The following is a 20022-nucleotide window of genomic DNA, read 5'->3' on the forward strand; positions in this document are numbered from 1 at the left end:
ATGTCATTTCTGGTTGAAGCTGTGGACCCTAAAAGATGAACATTGGAGGCGGTGCCCTTGAAGCCGGTGCATGGGGGCGAACCACAGAAGGCATGCCAGGATCATTGGAGGGCATTGGAGGGTGCCCGCATGGGATGAGTGGGTTGGGCACAGGAGCGTTGGTAACCTCAACTGACCTGGGGATCAACTTAGGAAACCCAGGGATTGCACTTGGCGGTTCCCTACCATTAAACTAGGCGTCCCACATTTCCAATATGCGGAAACGCAACATCTTATTCTCTTCAGCAGCTGCTGATTCTAGCTGCAGAATAGCCGATGTCGGGCTATCCTCAGGATCGATAATTGGTAGATTGCTTGCGGAGGCCATCTGTGCCTTTGGATCTTGTGACATAGGGGAGACTAGACTACCAACAAAACCAATCACCAAAACTTGGCTAGTTTGCACATCGAACAACCTTGTTAGTTTTGAGACGCCTAACAAATAGAAAATCGCACGTTTGGATGCAATGCACCTAAACAGTTAAACGTTTCTACCATGTGTTTGAACGGTTGCATGTTTCATCCCGGCCTTAACTAGCCCTTTTTACTCTGTAACTCTTTTCTTCATTTCGGCCTCTTTTTAATCATTCTTGATTTTTTTTCATCTCATTTTTGCCGCTCTTTTATTTTTGGCACTCTCTTTTTCTCTTTTGTTTGTCACTCTTTTATTTCTTGTAGCTCTCTCTTTTTTTTTCACTCAATTTTTCTTTCTCTATTTTTTTCCAGTTTATTCTTCACTCAATTAATTCTATGGCTATGATCGAATCCGATGGGAATTGCCTACATATCATGACCTCGCATGAATCAGATCTTGCGTAGTTTGGGAAGATCGAGAATAGAGTAAATAAGCTAACTCTTTTGTTTTGGTTGGAATTTTTTGAAAGGAATGCTTTAAAAGGAAATATTTTTTGATGTTTTGATTTTTATTTTTGAAAGCAAGAGTTCTAAAAAAATTCATTTGCTTTTGATTTGAACTTTGAGAATTTTAAAAGTAAAAAAGAAAATATTTTGTTTGAATTTTCATTTGTTTTCTCTTTTTCTAAAAAAGAAAGAATTTTTTTTGCATTTTGGATGCTGCCTCTTAATTTTCTAAAGAGGGGCCTTTTAAGAAAAATGTTTTGAATATCCGAGTTTTTTATTTATTCACAAAAAGTACTTCTAAAGGAAAGCAAAATATTTTTGGACTTCAATTTTCAATTTTTTTTAAAAAGAGACTTTTAAACAATGAAAAGTTTTTTTTTTCAATTCATTTTTTTTGAATTTTTTGAGAAACATTCTTCAAAATAAAGGAAATCCGTATTTTGGATTTTGATTTTTTATTTTATTTTATTTTCCATATGAAAGACTTCAGAAAGAATGAAACTTTTTTTTTTTGAGTTATAAAACTTTTTTTTTCTAAGGAAAGATTTCTAAAGAAGGAACTAAAGGAAAATATTTTTGGGTTTTCTTGAAAATTGGGGTCGGAACCGATAAAGTTTGCCTACGTATCTCACAATCGGTGAGAATCAAACCCGCGTAGTTCGGTGAAACTAGGTAATTTTCCCTTTTTATTTTTATGAAAAATAATCCTTACACCTCACACCAGACTACTAACAAAATATTTCTTTTAAAAGGGGTTTATTTGCGCTAAACTAAAAGAATGACTCCCTTTTTTTCTTCTCTTTTTTTAATAATTCCGTTACGCCAATTTTCTAAAGCCGGTCAACAATGTAAGCAAGCCTTCCAAATAATGTAGCAAGTAGCACATAAATGGATATGATGGTCTCAAAGAGGATACCTGTTTTATACGGACATGGCACCTGTGTCGAGTTTCGCTAAGTCAAATGCACGTGATGCACATTAAACGAACCTACTAGGGATATCCGGCATGAGGTTTGTTCTTCTAGGTTTAAATCCTGGTGGAGAAGATATCTAGATTGGCTTACTCGAGTGGACAAATCAAGTCGAGGAGGGTCAGTGTACCGGTAACATTACCTTCTGGCTTAACTGGTGGTGCTCCCCACCTAAAAATATGTGTGACTAAAATCTTTCACCGGGTGATAAGCACCTCGGCTATCTCAAAGAAAGCGGGTTATGCCAAGCAAATGCCTAATTTTTAATTTCAAGAAGACTCAGAAGGGATGTGTGAGAAGACAGTTTATATGTACAGTTCAACAATATCGAAGTAGTAAAAAATGAACAGGTAGCACATTAGACGCAAATAAATCACTATATACAAAATTAATAAAGCCAGATAAAAGTCAACATGTACAAGCTCGAATTTTGGTATTTTCCCCGGCAGAGTCGCCAGAGCTGTCACACCCCTTTTCTACCCCTCCAAATAATAATAATAATAATATGTGTATGGGTTAAAGAGTTTTTCCAATTAAAATGACAAAATTTGAATAGAGATTATTTTATTGTTCAGAGTCGCCACATGGAATTGATTTTTTAGGTGTCCCAAGTCACCATTTATTTAAATTCCTAGTCAAAGGAAGGTTTGACTCTATTTTTATCGGTCCGCGAAAATAAAGTTCGGGTAAAGAATTCTGTTGACCGGGGAGAAGGTATAAGGCATTCCCCGAGTCCCATCGTTCTAGCACGGTCGCTTTATTGACTTAAACTTGGCTGGAATTAATTTTGGACAAACTGTGATTTATATTATTTTCATGTTTTACCTATCCTCTTTTATCTCTTGATTATTAGAAAAATTAAAGAATATTTTTGAATTATAAGATGTCATAACCATACTACGCAAGTGAATGCGTGATCGACGAAATTTATTATTTAGTCATAATGGCTCTACGCAAGCGAATCCGTAGTCATGACAGACCATTGTTAGCATGTTATTTACTTTTGAAAAAAAAATTCCTACAATTGTGCTTGGAGGAAACATTAACCCTCTTTTTTCGAAAAATTTATAAAATATCACTACCACGCTATGCAAGCGAATCCGTAATTATGAGAAAAGATTTATAAATTAATTAAAAAATTGACTATGACATGAAATTGATGAATTAACTTACTAAAAGTTAAGCGTCACGCTACACAAGTAAGTCCGTGAAGTTAAAGCGCACCTACTATTTGCCTAGCGTTTAAATTAATTAAAAGAAAACGAGTTAATTAAAATAGTAGAAAAAATTGATATTATTATTATTTTCGAGCTTTATAGTCGGGAAAAATTATGCAAATAAGTGTTGGACCAACTTTATCTATTTTAAAAGAAATGAGTCAACTTCTTGTTAAAAGAAAAAAAATGGGCCAACTTGTATAGAGCTTTTGGGCTGCTAGAATTTATTATTAAAATGGGCCAAGAAATGGATTTCAATTGGCCCAATGCTATATAGAAGAAAAGGGGTAATTTTGTTGTTTAAAGGTAAATGAACCAGCTTTTATTTTTGATTCAATAAAGCCCAAAGTTGATATAATCTTAGCTCTTTACTTAATTTGCGTTCATGACCATTAACTACATAGTCACAATTGTATAAACGCCCACTTTACAAAAATAGCCACTTTTGCAAATCCGGCAAAATGGCCAAATTCACAATGATACTATCACAGCATTCCTAGAAGCATATATTGACAGTGAAATTTCAGCAACTAAAACGAACTCATGCTATATGTTATACACCTAAAGTCATTCATGGCATACTTAGCATTGTTACTCGGATACAATAGCTTGAAAACATGCTTACAAATCCATAAACGACTTACATATCACATTCAAAAAACTTACAACTCAACATTCAAGTATTATGAAGGACTATATTCACATTATCACATGCTTGATACATAACAATAACATACAAAGCTCTTTTGTTGTCGAACTATTCATCACATCAAACACATTTAAATGGTGCAACATGTTCAAGTTGTTCCCATTACTGAAAATACATACATTATGAGCCTTAAAGGATTACCTGGATAGCAAAAGAATAAATAGTAGTTCAGCAACTAAAGCAACATAAAAACAACAACAAAACAGTAGAAAACCACCAGCAAATCCGTGTTAAAATAGCTCGAAAACTTAGAGAAAAACCCAGAAACGAACTCTAAAGAGGACTTATACTTTTCTAAAAGTTTGCACTCTAAGATTCACTCCTAAAGCTCACCATTTCAGCTTAATTTCATGTGTTCAACTGCTGAAATTATTTTATGTTTTTGTGTGTCCAAAGTAATTCTAAAAGCTCTATGGAAGTGTGATGGAGTCCTCCCTAAAGTGAGGAAAGGGCAGCCCTTAAATAGGCAAATTTGGATAGATTTTGGTTCACCAAAAGTCTGTCCGACAAAAACTAACATTGTGTGCTAAACACTGTTCAAAATCTGTCCAAAGGTCAAAGGAAATCTACTATGTCAGAAACAAGGAAAAAAAAATGTCATTTCAGCCACTCTAACTAGTAAAAGCAGGCTACTAGCACCCTATTTTGTGATAAAATAACATAAACTTCAAATTTTAACAACATCAATATCACTCTGTTGATTCAAACTAAACCAAGTATTAAAACATGTAATTAAACTTCAACACATGTGTTATGAACCAATCGTAAGCAAACAAAAATTAACTATTAAAACCAAACGGAACGCACGCTATCGCTGAAGCGATTTAATAAAACCAACTAGACAAACATAATCAAAAATGGATTAAATGAAGAAACAAGACACAAACTAACTCTAACTAACCAAAAAATCAAAAAATTAATAACGGGGCAGAGGATTACGATTTTACCACGTACTCGAGCATCCCAAAAATGACGATAGGCAGTGGTACGACTTCGAGCAAGCTTCTATTGTTGATATTTTTGAAACCAAAAATTCCGACGAATCCGAGTCCGGTTTCAACGATATGAATGACACAACCTTGCTTGAGGCCGGTTTGAGAAGAGAAGCGAGAGGCAGTGGCAGTAGAGGGGCGGCGGAACGGCGGCAGTGGGGGCGGCTGCCGGCAGTGGTCGATTTTTTTCGGATTTTGAGTTGGAGATATGGAAAGAGGGGGAGAAGACAAGTCCGGTGGTGTAAAATTTTCGGAGTTTGGAGGTGGTGGGCGGCGGCTAAGGTGTCGTTTAAGCTTAGATCTACGGAGATTGAGAAGGGTTATGGAATTTTAGGGTTCGGATTCATGGAGAGGAGGTTGAGCGGAAGAAGTGGTGAAATTTTGGGGCGGATTGGAGGTCGGTCGCCGTCGGTGGGCGATTTCCGGCGGCGGTGATGGGGCGGCGGCGGCTTGGGGGGAGAGAGAAGAGAGAGTGATGAGAGGGAAAGAAGAGAGTGGAAATAAGGGGGAAATGAGGCAAATTTTTGGGAATTTTAGGCTTTAAATACCTAGGATGAAGATCAAACTAGGACCGTTGGATTAAATCAAGATGAGTGGATGAGATTGAATCTTGTCACTTAACCAAAACGATGTAGTTTCAAGACAAAACTACGTCGTTTTAAGCTCTTCTTGGGCAGCCCCCTTTTGGATCGGATTTGGGCTCAAATTTTGGGCCAATTTTGGGCCAATTTAATTAAATTACACTAGCTCAATCCCTACCCCATTTATCAAACCATTACTCAACTCTTAAAACCTATACATACACAAAAAAGAATACACACACACATACACACACACACACATACATATATATATATACAAGGGAAAAATTAGGCATTTACACTTCCTATCGGGCAACAACTTAAAAGCAAAGCACTAGTTTCTATTGTTGTTACGGATCTTTGTACACTGTTCCCTTCCCAGACCCAGAGTCGGAGGCACTATATGAAGTTATGAGTTCTAAATTAAAAATTTATACATACAATGAATTTCTTAAGACAAATTCAGAGTTTATACTAAAGTTATTGGGTTCCACCAAATCGTAGCCGAAAGACTAGCTCCGTTCCACTTGTGGAATTCTACTGAGTTGTTGTTATTGTTGTTGACGTGTAATAGAAGAATGTGATTCCAGTTCTGCGTGGTTTTCTACATCAACTGCAACTGAGGGTTCCACTGGCGGTAGTACGGGCTTCTTAGTTAAGAACCTAATAAATTTCAATATTTTTGATTCACATAATACAGATGTTGTATGACTATATTGAATTACAAGTTTCTTTTAAGGCTTGAAGTTACAATTTGGAATTACTACAAGAGCTAATGATTGTCACACTCCTTTTTTAATAACCCCCACTAATCCTCTTAAGTTAATAAAAAGATTTTAGAAAGCTTGAAAAGGATTTTCAATTAGAAAGTGACAAAAATTTGTGTTCAAAAGGATTAACTTAGAGTCGCCAACCTGACATTTCATTTCGATGTGTCAAGTCACCATTTTTTTTAAAATAATTTTTTCCTTTCAAAACACTCGAGACCCTAAAATTAAGTCTGCACCAGAGATTCAGGTATGGGGGTTCATTTGACTCGGGGAGAAGGTGTTAGGCACTCCCCAAGTCCCGTGAAAGTCACGGTTGCGTACATGATCAAGTTGGCTTTTAACATATTCAATTGAGGTAGAAAACATAGAAAAAGGAAAATAAACACACAAGAGGCTCGAGGTCATCCCCACCTAAATAAAAGAAAAATAAAGATAAAATAAAAATACTACAAGTTTCTACTTTTGGCTTCCATTCACATTCACTTAGAGGCATACCCCTGAAATAATAAAATATATACAAATCCCTCGGGGCATTCCCCGGACAAATTTAACTAAGGGAACGACCTCTCACCTCGAAACTAACAAAAATCCTAAGGCTTGCCTAACCAAGGTGTAGTCGGCCTAGACATGCTCCTAACGAATGATATCATCAATAAAGAAAATAAAAAGAACTAAATAAAAGAACTAAGTAAAAGAAACAATTCGATTCATGCTCATGTTTTGTTTTTAACTTTTCATTTTATTAGGCCGAGCGGGTTACCTAAAGCAGGAAAATAAATTAATTGTTAATGGGCTTCGGCCTCTCCCTACCCCCACAGCCCAACAATCATTTAACTGAACAAGTTCCATAAGGCCAAATAATGCAGAAAGACACACAAACACTGAGGCAATAAACTAATAAAGAAGATAGTAACAAAATAGAATAAAGAAGAATTAGTATGCTTGAAATATGATAAGAGTCACCTACGTCTTGTTGATCTCACTCATAGCACCCCAACTAACACCATTTAAATGAAGGACCCTGTCTTAAACTCAATTGAAACTTATGTAACACCTGCATGACGCGGATTCATCAATAGAACATAAGAACATGGTTTTCTATTGGAACAAACCAATGTGAAAAGGCAATTGATAAAACCATTCGACCATCTGGGACATCACAAGCAGACAAACACATTAAAATATTCTAGGACATCACATGCAGATAAGCACATTAAAATATACGCCTTAGGCCTCACCAAAGCGTAAACTCCCTACAGAGAAAATAAGAGAAACAATTCATGTTCAATGCACTAAAGCTACACATGTATAGGTCCTTTAAATGGAGATCTAATCTATTATCTTAACAGAAGGACTTTGCAGTCAAATGCATACGGAATCACTATCACCTGAGTTATGCAAAGGGCAACAACAGGGCTTCTAATTCCTTGGTTCAAATACAGTCTCCGCAAAACATGAATACTAACCTTCTGTTGTTTACAAGTGAAGTTGCATGCACATAGACACATCAATAAGAAATCACCAGATGTGAATGAATCTAAACACTAGTAATCTGATTACACTCAATGCGATTCAACATTAAATCACAATCGCAGATATTCCAACTTTGTCAATTATCTAGGTTCAACTCAAATAAGCCAACAAAATACACTCAGGAGCAATGAAATAATCATCCTAGACCTTAGTCATGCGATCGATCTTCTAGTTAACAAAAGAAGCAAAGCACCAAATGCCATGTGTTTTCAAACAAAAAGGCTAATGGACTGAAACAAGCAAGAATACCTTTCATGGAGGAAATGATCTCAATATGCAAATCAGGGATGCCATTAATCAACAAACTCACTAGGTTGAAGTGTATGTTAGAGTCAGATTAACATTCAATAACTCTTAAGTGCGTGCAGACATGTGAATTACAGGAAAACTAACAATGACGAGAAAAATTAACAGTAAGTTGCAGCATAGTGAATGAAATGCAATATGACAGGCAGAATAACTTGACTCTAAGCATGATTCACTTATTTTCATATGCTAATTCACATAACAAAACCAGCAGCCCGAGTATTCAATGAAAGCGATCGAGACAAGCATGAACAAATATTAAACTGCACCATTTCACAAACGATTGGACATCAATCATTCAGGTCACAAGGCAAATAATCCGAGCCAAAAGGCATTCCAAAACATTTAAGTATAACTCCCATACATGTTCGTGCAAATCCTCCCTCAACCCATGCCTTTTCTAAGTCGACTCAAACACTTTCCAAATTTGACAAACCTACAACTCTTATCATGTTTCAATCACCATTAACAAGAATAGGAAGGAGAGAGGTGAACCTAAAATTGCAAAATTCTTCAATTAAGTTCGTTTGAAATTGAATACAAGTGAACTCGACACTGAAATTTGAAGTAACAGCAGCAGACAAATAGGAATCGAACCAGCGACACAGCAGCGGCAGGAACCACGAACAAATACCTCTCGAGCAGTTGACGGACCTCATCTAAACTCCATTTCTTGTTAAACAAATCAGAAGCTGATATATTCTTTTTGGTATTTTCTGTTTTGAAAATCAAAAGAAAGACTAATAGAGAGCTCTAAGCTTTTTGTACGCCAATGAAGTGAAAATTGGAAAGAAGAACATGAAAATCAGAAAACCCTCGCCCTTCTTCTTTTCCCATTTTTTCTCCGAAAGAAAAAAAACCCCATCTCTGTATAGACTCAAATATATAGCTCCCTCTTGAAGCTTCTCCTTCTTCAACAAGAAATTCCCCCAAAAACCCGCATTTGCCCTTCAATAAATTCCGAAAATCTCAAACCCCCAAATGAAAATCCCCTCTTGTTCTTCTTTCTGGATGGTTCTAAGACAAATGGAAGACTAGGATTTAAAGTCTTCAAATCCTACGTCTACCATTAATCCGAATTCCATTCAAGGGAAGCAAAAGCTCGTGGAAAGGGGTAAAATGGAATATCTTCTTCTGACAGAGGTCGTTATGGTCTTGATGATGTGGAAGAGAGAAAAGAGAGGAGGGGGGACCATGAGGGTTCGTTTATGGTGAGGTTTGGGTTGGGTTATGGCAGCAGGAGGTGTGAGGGAGAAGAGGGTGCGGTTGGTTTAGTCTTTAGGGTTAGGGGTTGGAGTGATATAACTGAGTTTGTATTTGGGTGTGGGAAAATAAGGTGGACCGTTGGATTTGGTGAATGGATGACCGCGATTTAATCAGGAAGATGGAGCGGGTCGGGTCATTTGGGCAGATCTCAGTTGGGTTAAGGGAAAAGGATGGGCTGCCCAGATTTGGGCCTCTTCTTGCCCAAAATTGGGACAAAATTGGGGACCATAACCCTTTAAATCCATCAATTTAACTCACCCTTTTCTGTATAAAAAAATAATTTAAAATTAATTATGATTAAAGTAAAATATATCATACTATGTACTATATATATATATATTATCAATTTTATGTAAATTATTATATTCAAAAAATAAAAGTAAAAACAAAATATATTGCTATAAAAATATTAATAATCTAAACTAAATAGAAATAAAATAAAACATGAAACTATTTTTGTATTTTCGATTTTTTTGTGCTTTAAAAATAGACTTAAAATTAGTAATAAAGTAAAATCCTATAGAAATAAACCCGAATAAATATCCTAAAAATACTAGAACTATTAGAGGTGATTCTAATGCGTGGGTCAAATATTACATGTCTACAATGATTCTGCTAGTTGACCCAGGTTGAGTTTTCAGGTGGATTTATCATCACAGGTAGGGGTGGCCAGTGGCGAAACTAGAAAGTTTTTCAAGGGTGTTCAAATTTAAAAGAAGTGAAAAAAATTTCCGACCTGACCATATTAATACAGATAAAAAATAGGTTAACCGACGAAAAATATAGATATTCATATTATCCATAGCTTCTTGAATATGATCACTTGAGGAACTCCCAATTTGAGGCTTAACAAATGTAAAAGTTAAACCCATTAGTTATTCATCGGTTATCCATTTTCTAAGTGGATAATATGGTTCTTATCCATATTTGACCCAATTTTAAAAAATTCATTATCCAACCCATTTTTAATGGATAATATGTGGATAACTATTTTTTTATATCCATTTTGCTACCACTACAACTATGTCTATTTGCCCTAAAAATTAGATAACAATTGAATTTGTACGCGGTTTTAAGGATATGTGAATTAATTTAATACAAGTGATAAATAACGTTAGATAAGCGAATTAAAGGTGAAATAAATAACCAAACCAGTTATGGTGTTGACTCTGGGCTCGGACCTAAGCTTAACAATTGTTCTGTCTTGAAATCGGAGTCAAATTATGTGTGATGAACCATGAGCAAAATAAGAACTTTCAAATAACTTAGAAGGAGAGAAAACAAGTTTATATTGCCTTGATATGCGTGTCACAAAAATGTCTATTGAATAATAAACCTCCCCTAGTGGGGGAGTTTTACCCTAAGTACAATTCTAAGAAAGGTAAAAACCTTCTTTTTCGTTAATCACTGATCTGTTACTACGGGCCGAGATCCATGATGTGATATACGGTTGAACGCGGATATCTCAGCCCTTCGTTAGTCGTGTGCAACCATCTGGTAATGCTTTACGAGGTCTTGGAGCTCGAACCGCTTTTGGGGGACGTCATCTCGATGGATCCCGTGGTAAGCGCTTTGCTCGGGCGCTAATACGAGAGGTTCCTAGCTTCGATTCCATGTGGTTATGTCCTTGCTTCGTTTGCCCCTCCGAAAAATCGGGGTGCTCATTAGCTCAGGTTTTACCCGTACGCAATGTCAGTTCCTGTTATGCAAATTGATAATCTTGCTCAAAAGCGATATGTGGATATCACATTGCTCGCGCATACCCAGGTTGGACATTTGGAGCGGGTACAATAAAACATGAGGGTCCAACATTAGGTAAACCAAAAATATGGATGGTTCTTGTTTCGATACCGGATAAAGAAATGAATCTTAGGCCTAACTCAACACAGAAAATTAGATAATGAGGTAAGAATTGCTCTAGATGGAGACAACAACTCATTTCGTCAACTAACGTGAGATTAACATATTTCTTAAAGTAAGCTCAGTTTTTTCTTTCATTATTCTGTGGCAAGTGATTAAGCTTAAATTCAATTTATTAAAAACCAAAAAAAGTTTTGCTTCCTCGTGACTTGGTCTTGAACCGATGGTCTATTAGAAACTATCTTTCTACCTTCTCAAGGTAGGGTAAGGTATGCGTAGACCCCACCTGTGGATTACAGTGGTCTGTTGTTGTTGTCACGACTTGGTCAACGAGGATTCATATAGACCCTAATTGAGGCATCCTTGTTGTTGTGTGTAGTTGATAGTTGATGTATACTTATAAGATAATTGTTTGCGTTTAAAATTGGAACGATACAGATAACTGTTTGCATTTTCGATTTTCATCTTATGCATTTGCATTGCGTGTGAGGTTGAATATGAATAATGCAGTGTGCACATGGAAAAAGTCATGCACGTGCTTTTGTTAATCAAAATCTACTAATTATGTTAATATTCGTTGTGTTTCTAAATTCGATCATAAAACAAAATCCTCAAAAGCTCACGTCCCCTACGTCCATAGCATTAGTAGTAAAGTAAGTGAATGATTTGTCATATAAAACCTGAATATTATCAGTTGATTGTCTTTCATTGGACTTAGAATTGGTTAGGTGATCCAAAGATGATAAGTATTTGATTTTCTGCAACACGTGAATCTGATGCAAAATGATAGATTGTTAGCTATCTTTTGATTTGCTTTGTTTTTGTTTGGTGACAACAAGTAATATATGCTTTCAGAACGAAAACCGACTAACCTTCTCCTTCCTATCATCACATGTGATGATGTGATGCTTCCAAAATGGTCCCATTGTGTAAATACTGTGGGCAATGAGAAGCTGGCCAAACTTTTCCCAGTGTGATTATAGCAATCCTAATAACTAGAATGTAACCTCTGTTCTTTCTGATCAGCAATCTCCCAACTTATTTGCTATTTAGCTGCATATATAGTCTTGAATGGGAGCCTTGGCGTAACTGGTAAAGTTGTTGCCATGTGACTAGGAGGTCACGGGTTCGAGATGTGGAAACAGCCTCTTGCAGAAATACAGGGTAAGACTGCGTACAATGGACCCTTGCGGTCCGGCCCTTCCTCTGACCCCGCGCATAGCGGGAGCTTAGTGCACGGGCTGCATATATAGTCATCCCCCTCAATCCCTTTAGAAAAGCTTGAGTGCCTTTGAGAAGCGATGAGTATGAACATCAGTGGCCGAGAGTACGAGGATTCTTCTTTGTATTCATCAGATTTGATCTCAGGAATATGGAATGAAAAGGAAGAGGAATCAAACAGAAGGGATATTATTAGTTGAGTTTACTCCAATTGAAACTGCAGCTATACAATCCGAAAATGGAATTAGCAAAACCGCTTTAGTCTTCATTTCTGCTAATTGGAACTAAGCCTTTCATTCTTCCAATGAAGTACAAGGGACAAACGTATATATCCATCTAAAAGTTAGGTCAGCTTTAAAAATTTGGTAAACCAAACTCCTTGTTGGCTATAGCTCATGTATATAACAAACACAGCTTTGCTAGAATATTGAGAGTCCTCATTGCCAAACTATATTGTTATTATTTCTTCCAAACTACTTTTATATAGTATCTATGGACAAGAGTGAGAGCATTATTTTACGTGGAAATTGTAGTAACCGTGATCATCTTATGAGCAATGATCTGATGGATTTGAGCAATGTGAGGGTTCTGCTTTGCGATACAGATGCTGAGAGTTGCCAGGAAGTATTAGCCCTTCTTAAGAAATGTTGTTACCAGGGTAATATCTCCTCCGCGATACCTTATTCTATATGTTGGAAAACTTAGCATTGGCACCCTATATTGTAGTAATGCATAATTTATATAGTATACCTTATTATTGTGGTTTCCGACATTACTTTCAAAACCATTCTGTTATATTTTCCATTTCTGGGGAAGTATTAGATTAGGTATGATGCTCCTTAATTAGGTTTCTGTTTTAGGGAAGTATTAGATTAGGTATGATATGCCTTATTATGGTTTCCAACATTACTTTCTAAATCACTCAGTTATACTTTCCATTTTGGGAAATTATTAGATTAGGTAAGATACTTCCTATCATAACAAGTTAAGTGAGATAACACTGAGACAGATAGTTACCAGACTAATTAGTCAAGTTGTTCATATTCTGTCAGTTTATGGATATATTCTGTCTGCATAATTAATATACAATTAACCAAATTGATTCCCCAATGGGAACAGAGGCATTTCCTGTTTAAATCCTAAGCGCACAATCAAGAAAGACGATTGCTGCCCTGTGTTTCCATTTAGGAAAACTTGTCAGTAGATAAGTAACATAATTTAACAGCAATTAGGCCAGCTATAACACTTGGAAAAATCTCTTAAAACTTGAGAGGAAGATGTCATATAAATGCATGATTGTAACTTCTTGAATCAAAAGACTCTTAACTCTAATTAATTCAATGACGATATGTAAATGCCTCATTTTTCTTTCTTTTTGCTTCTCTAATATATTGAGATTTGTCACCTTTTGTTCTTCTTCTTGCTGCGCAGTTATACCAGTGTCTTCAGCAGTAGACGCGTTAGATGCACTGAACTCTCGGGGGCCGTGTATAGATATCATACTTGCTGAAGCCTCTCTTCTTATTTCCAATGGGGCGAAGATTTTCAATTTCATCAAGCTGGACATCAATTTAAAACACATTCCTGTGATCAGTAAGCTCTTTTTCCTTCATTCTGTTTCTAATCTGAAATAGTAGAAATCGTTTACAAGCTTTCACGACGCCTAATGTATCTTTTCTTTTCGTCTCCCATTCTGCTGTGGAAGTGATGTTGGACGAGGACGAGGTCCCTCTCGTCTTGAAAGGTTTGGTGCTTGGAGCAACAGATTATCTTGTCAAACCATTCAGCAGTATTGAGCTAATGAACCTGTGGACTCACATGAAAAGAAACAGCACAAAGTTAGTATATTAATAAGATTCTCTTAGTGATGTTATATGTGTTATTCTTACTTAAGCAAAATAATGGAGAGTTTTCCAACTGATGGAATATCACTTCATGAAATTCTTCCTCTGAAGTATGACCTTTATGTGGTGGAAAACTACTCTTGATGATATTACCAATTATTAGATCAAATGGTTGGCATAAATAATAGATGCCAAGGGACTGAAATTGAAAATGTTCTTTATTAGTTTCTCAAGTTATTTAAGTATTGGTTTGATTATAAAGGACACTGCTTGTTGCTTCTTATTAATGCATTTTCTTTCCTTTCTTATTAATGTCTTGGCGTAACTGGTAAAGTTGCTACCATGTGATCAGGAGGTCATGGGTTCGATCGGTGGAAATAGCCACTTGCAGAGATGCATGGTAAGGCTACGTACGATGTGCCCTTGTCAGGGGCGGATCTAGCATGTCATATACGGGTTCCCGTGAACCCAGTAACTTTTGTCTAAACAGTGTAAATGTGTTCTAAAAATTCATTAAATATCTACAAATATTTAAATGTGAACCCAGTTACTATTGAAAATTTACTCGAAGTCGCTGCAGGAACCCATAAACATTAAATCCTGGATCCGCCTCTGGCCCTTGTGGTTTGGTCATTCCACGGACCCCACACATAACGTGAGCTTACTATACTTGTCTGCCCTTTTCTTTCTTGCTCTGAGTTTCTCTCTTTTCATAATTCACTTGTTTTGAGTTTGTAAGATGAAGATAACAGAAATGCCTGTTGGCGTCACTGAATCATTTTTATCATTTTCTTAGTTTATCTAATTGATTAGGTTGCATAAATAAAGCGACATGCACCGCGATAATTCATATAGCTGACTTCAATTTATTTGGATTTAAGGCCTAATTGTTGTTGTAAATTGTAATGATAGTTTATTGATTGAGGTACAATAGCTTATCATAATGTTATAAAGTTAAACTGGGAAGACATGGGAGGAAAGATACAGCTCATACATTTGGTACTTTGCAGAAAACAGACCCAACAAAGAAGTATGATGGCCTTTCTTGGTTTCTCATTTCTTCCAACTTAGACTTTGAAAATGACTCTTGCTCCAATTATGTCGATCCAGTTTGAGAAAAGAAACTAAAAATCTTTCTTGCCAAACCAATTTTTAGTAATAATATAAGTAGAAATATTTATCTTAATGAGTAATTTGAGACACGAACGAGAGCTTTGGATTAAAGATAAAATTATCTCCATACGACCTACAAGTTATGAGTTCGAGTCGTGAAAACAATCATTAATACTTGCATTAGGGTAGACTGTTTATATCACACCTCTTAGGACATGACCTTTCTCCGTGAATACGGAATATTTTGTACACCGGGTTGCCGTAATTTAAGGCACATGGCACTTGAAAGGCCACTCCACCCATACAATACAAGAGCCGTCCTTATTCCTCTTTTTTTATACTCTTTCCTCTATTTCTATTAGTGGAAATTCAAATCTTGTTTATCACCTTAATTATTAGTTAATGAGTATATGACCCCTAAGTTAGTTACGGAACAAAATCCAACTATCTACATCAGAATATTTTCAAGCATATGAATTACAAAAGTCTTTTGAACGACGACGACGACAACAACAACAACAATAATAACGGTCCAGTATAATTTTACAAGTGATGTCTGAGGAGGGTAATATGTACGCAGACCTTACCCTTATCTCGAGGGGCAGAGAGGTTGTTTCCAGAAGACTCTCGGCTCAAGAAAGCAACACGAGAAGATATATTAGTACTATCAATAGACTCATAATAAAATAACATAAAATAACATAAAGTAACAAAATAACAACAATATAAGAAATATAGGAAATACGAAAAAGATGGAATGTATAATAATATCCAGCAGATAAAGCCCTGCATCAGTAGCTGACCAGTAGCATCCTAAGACTAACTCCTAACTGGCTAGTCTCACTCTAGTGCGTTGTAGAAATATTCACAACTTTCCCCTAACCTACAACCTTAATGCTCGACCTCTACAATTCCCTGTCCAGGGCCATGTTCTCAGTAATCCTAAGTCGCGCCATGTCCTGCCTGATCACCTCTCTCCAATACTTCTTAGGTTTCCCTCTACCTTTCCTCGTACCCACCACAGCTAGTCGCTCACACCTCCTCACCGGTGTATCAGTGCTCCTCCTCTAAATGTGCCCGAACCATCTAAGTCTTGCTTCCCGCATCCTGTCCTCCATGGGGGCAACGCCCACCTTCTCTCGAATATCTTCATTCCTAATCTTATCTATCCTTGTATGCCCGCACATCCACCTCAATATTCTCATCTCTGATACTTTCATCTTCTGGATGTGTGAGTTCTTAACCGGCCAACACTCGGTCCCATGCAACATGGCTAGCCTAACCACTGCTCTATAAAACTTACCTTTTAGTAACGGTGGCACTTTCTTGTCATACAAGACTCTCGACGCTAACCTCCACTTCATCCACCTCACCCATATACGGTGTCTGACATCCTCGTCGATCTCTCTGATCCCCTAAATAACTGACCCAAGGTACTTGAAACTACCCCTCTTAGGAATGACTTGAGAGTCAAGCCTCACTTCCACTCCCGCTTCTGTCGGCTCGGACCCAAATTTGCACTCGAGGTATTCCGTCTTCGTCCTGCTCAACCTGAAACCTTTAGACTCAAGGGCATGTCTCCAAACCTCTAGCCTCTCGTTGACACCGCCTTGTGTCTCGTCAATTAGAACTATGTCATCAGCAAATAGCATGCACTATGGCACCTCCCCTTGAATATGATGAGTTAGTGCATCCATCACCAGGGCAAATAGGAAAGGGCTAAACGCAGACCCTTGGTGCAACCCCGTAACAACTGGAAAATGTTCGGAGTCACCTTCTACTGTACTAAATCGAGTCTTAGATCCATTATACATGTCTTTAGTCACCATAATGTAGGCAACCGAGACCCCTTTAACCTCTAAGCAGCTCCATAAGACCTCCCTAGGAACCCTGTCGTACGTTTTCTCTAGATCAATAAACACCATGTGGAGATCCTTCTTCTTATCCCTGTATTGTTCCACCATCCTCCTAATAAGGTGGATAGCTTCTGTGGTAGATCGCCCCGGCATGAACTCGAACTGGTTGTCTGAAATAGACACCATCCTTCGCACTCTCATTTCTACTACTCTTTCCCAGACTTTCATGGTAGGACTCAGTAATTTGATACCCCTACAGTTGTTACAGCTCTGGATATTTCCTTTGTTCTTATAAAACGGAACCATTGCACTCCACCTCTACTCTTCAGGCATCCTAATAGTCTTGAATATAACATTAAACAACCCAGTAAGCCATTCCAAGCCTGCTCTACCCACACACCTCCAAAGTTCAACCGGAATTTCGTCTGGCCCGGTAGCTCTGCCCCTTCTCATCTTACGCATTGCCTCCATGATCTCATCGACCTCAATGTCCCTACAATAACTTAATTCATGGGGACTGTCGGCATTCCTCAATTCACCTAGTACATTATCATGATCCCCTTTTTCATTTAGAAGTTTATGAAAGTAGGTATGACATCTCCTCTTAGTCTGGTCATCCCCCATCAAAACTTTGTCGTCATCATCTTTTATGCACCTTACTTGGTCCAGATCCCGAGCAGTCCTCTCTCTCACCTTAGCAAGTCGGAATAACTTCTTCTCCCCGCCTTTATTCCCTAGTTCCTCATATAGACGAGCAAAAGCTGTCGTCTTAGCCTCCGTTACTGCCATCTTCACCTCCTTCCTAGCTTCTTTATACCTGTCACGGTTCGCTCTCTTCTCCTCCTGGCCAGTGCTCCCTACTAACCGCAGGTAAGCCGCATTCTTTGCTTCCACTTTACCTTGGACAACTGCATTCCACCACCAGTCTCCTATGTGGCCACCAGTGCGGCCCGAAGATATCCCTAAAACCTCTCTCGCCGCCTTCCTTATACAGTCCGTCATCGACCACATAGTGTTTGCGTCCCCACTACTCCTCCAAGCTCCCATTGCCGATAACTTTTCTTCCAACTCCTGAGCTTTATCCTTAGTCAAGGCGCCCCACCTAATCCTCGGGCGGCCTCGTACTGACCTCTTCTTCCTCCTTATCATAATACCAATGTCCATCACCAAACAAGGAAAAAATAATTGGATGAGAAATAAACATGGTTATATTAAATGGTGATTTAGGAGAACCGGAGAACCACAAGAAATAAAAAACAAAAAGCAAAAGAAGAGAGTGATATACATTATCAAGCTAAAGATTGGATACAAAAAAGTCATTTCTTTGTCGGTTTTGGGAAAATTTACTATTAGAAAAATATTAATTCCAATTTACTGGACAATTTTTAATGAGAACAACATTGGATAAAAGGATATCCTAAAAGGTTTTTGTTTAACCCAAAAAATAGTTTTCAAGGCCAAAGCAATAATTTTATATGACGGGCCACAAACAACCGATTCAATCCGAAAGATATAAAATTTTGTTAATACAACGTGATAGAGAAGTGAAAAAATAAATTCAATGACAGATAATATGATAAAAATAAAGCAGAGAAAAAAGAATTCTTATTGAATGATCCTTAATAGGATAATGAGCCAAACAGAGCTTGAAGGGCCGAACTATGGCTAACTTGAGAGCAATATGCTATAAATTACAATGTATAGAATTGTAGAGAAGAAAATTAGATTGCCCTGATAGTGGTAAAAGTATGTCTATTTATAGGGCTAAATCTAAGTAACTAGTCTCCTTGAATTATGGGTCCATTATGAGCATTTACTCAATCCATCCATTACTTTTGGAAGACTTGTAACAGCTGTGTAAATGCTGAAATTCCAAAACTGATGAGTTAATTCCGTAATTGATGAGTTAATTCCATAACTAATAAGTTAATTTCGTAACTGATGAGTCAATCCCGTGCCTGTTGAGTCAATCTCGTGCCTGTTTAGTCAATCTCGTGTCTGTTGAGTCAATCTCGTGCCTGTTCATTGCCTTGTTCTGACCGTTACAATCATTTATTGCATTTATTAATAATTGATTTGTAACTGATGATGTAATGATGGTAAATCCCATATAATCCGGGATTAATTGATTCCTTCCTCATTTGTAATTATGAGATATTCTCCCGCATCTGATCCGGGCTATTTCACGATGATCAGTTCCGAGGCTAACATGCACGGTACGAGTATATTTGGTCCCGGGGGTGTTTCACATACCATCTTTACATGTCATTCTTCACTTTTCTTCAACTTTACTAACACGTGTCGCCATTTAATAGACCCACATGACGAGTATAATTTTTACTAGTACAGATAGTCCCCCCACTTTCCGGTTACTCACTATGATGTGACCAGGAAGTGGAAGATTTTATCCTTTTCATCCTTGCCTCTGCCTCATTAAAAACCTTGCCAGAAAAATCCAATAGGGACAAAAACCGGACGAAGGAAAAAGAGTGCAGAACTTAGAGATTCAGATGATAACTTCACCCTTATGTTCCTTTCGTCAATAATCGGTTGGTTTACCCCTGTCTTGTTTTGGGGTCTGAAGACAAATCTTTGTCTTATGTTTGCAAAGTTTGATATATAAAATTTCGGCTTTATTTTTTATCTATTTTAATGTTTGGATTTTTGTTTCACCCTTTAACTTTGCATTAGAAATGCTTCAATGCTCCGTGACTTTTTTTTGAATAAGCACGAATTATAAAAGAGGGCCCTTTTATGAACGACACTTAATGAAGAAGACGTCTCAACTTCATAATGGTGTAAATATACAAAAGAGAGATAGGAATTTTCACATGTTTTTCTTTAACAATGTTTTGAAGAAAGTTTTTACATTTAACTTTCATA

At 37.2% G+C, this 20022-nt stretch overlaps 2 protein-coding genes across 2 annotated transcripts; one reads left to right on the forward strand and one right to left on the reverse strand.

The window, feature by feature from the left end:
* Positions 1-12749: 12749 nt before the first annotated feature.
* Positions 12750-14434, forward strand: LOC104219968 (two-component response regulator-like APRR1). Its single transcript, XM_009770736.2, has 3 exons — positions 12750-12984; positions 13758-13919; positions 14032-14434. Exons 1-3 carry the CDS (start codon positions 12819-12821, stop codon positions 14175-14177), a joined length of 474 nt encoding a protein of 157 aa, XP_009769038.1. The 5' UTR covers positions 12750-12818; the 3' UTR covers positions 14178-14434.
* A 2504-nt stretch (positions 14435-16938) lies between these two features.
* On the reverse strand, positions 16939-18186 carry LOC138871889 (uncharacterized). Its single transcript, XM_070149806.1, has 2 exons — positions 17852-18186; positions 16939-17173 (listed from the first exon to the last, which is right to left on the reverse strand). Exons 1-2 carry the CDS (start codon positions 18184-18186, stop codon positions 16939-16941), a joined length of 570 nt encoding a protein of 189 aa, XP_070005907.1.
* Positions 18187-20022: the final 1836 nt, after the last annotated feature.

This window comes from Nicotiana sylvestris, chromosome 6 (genome assembly GCF_000393655.2).
Source record: "Nicotiana sylvestris chromosome 6, ASM39365v2, whole genome shotgun sequence".
Classification (NCBI taxonomy): Eukaryota; Viridiplantae; Streptophyta; class Magnoliopsida; order Solanales; family Solanaceae; genus Nicotiana; species Nicotiana sylvestris.

Coding starts and splice junctions, on each gene's coding strand:
- LOC138871889 (XM_070149806.1), bottom strand. CDS start 18,186: ATGGGAGCTTGGAGGAGTAGTGGGGACGCAAACACTATGTGGTCGATG. Junction 17,174..17,851: donor AATAAAGGCGGGGAGAAGAA/GTTATTCCGACT, acceptor AACGTACGACAG/GGTTCCTAGGGAGGTCTTAT.
- LOC104219968 (XM_009770736.2), top strand. CDS start 12,819: ATGGACAAGAGTGAGAGCATTATTTTACGTGGAAATTGTAGTAACCGT. Junction 12,985..13,757: donor TAAGAAATGTTGTTACCAGG/GTAATATCTCCT, acceptor CTTGCTGCGCAG/TTATACCAGTGTCTTCAGCA. Junction 13,920..14,031: donor AAAACACATTCCTGTGATCA/GTAAGCTCTTTT, acceptor CTGCTGTGGAAG/TGATGTTGGACGAGGACGAG.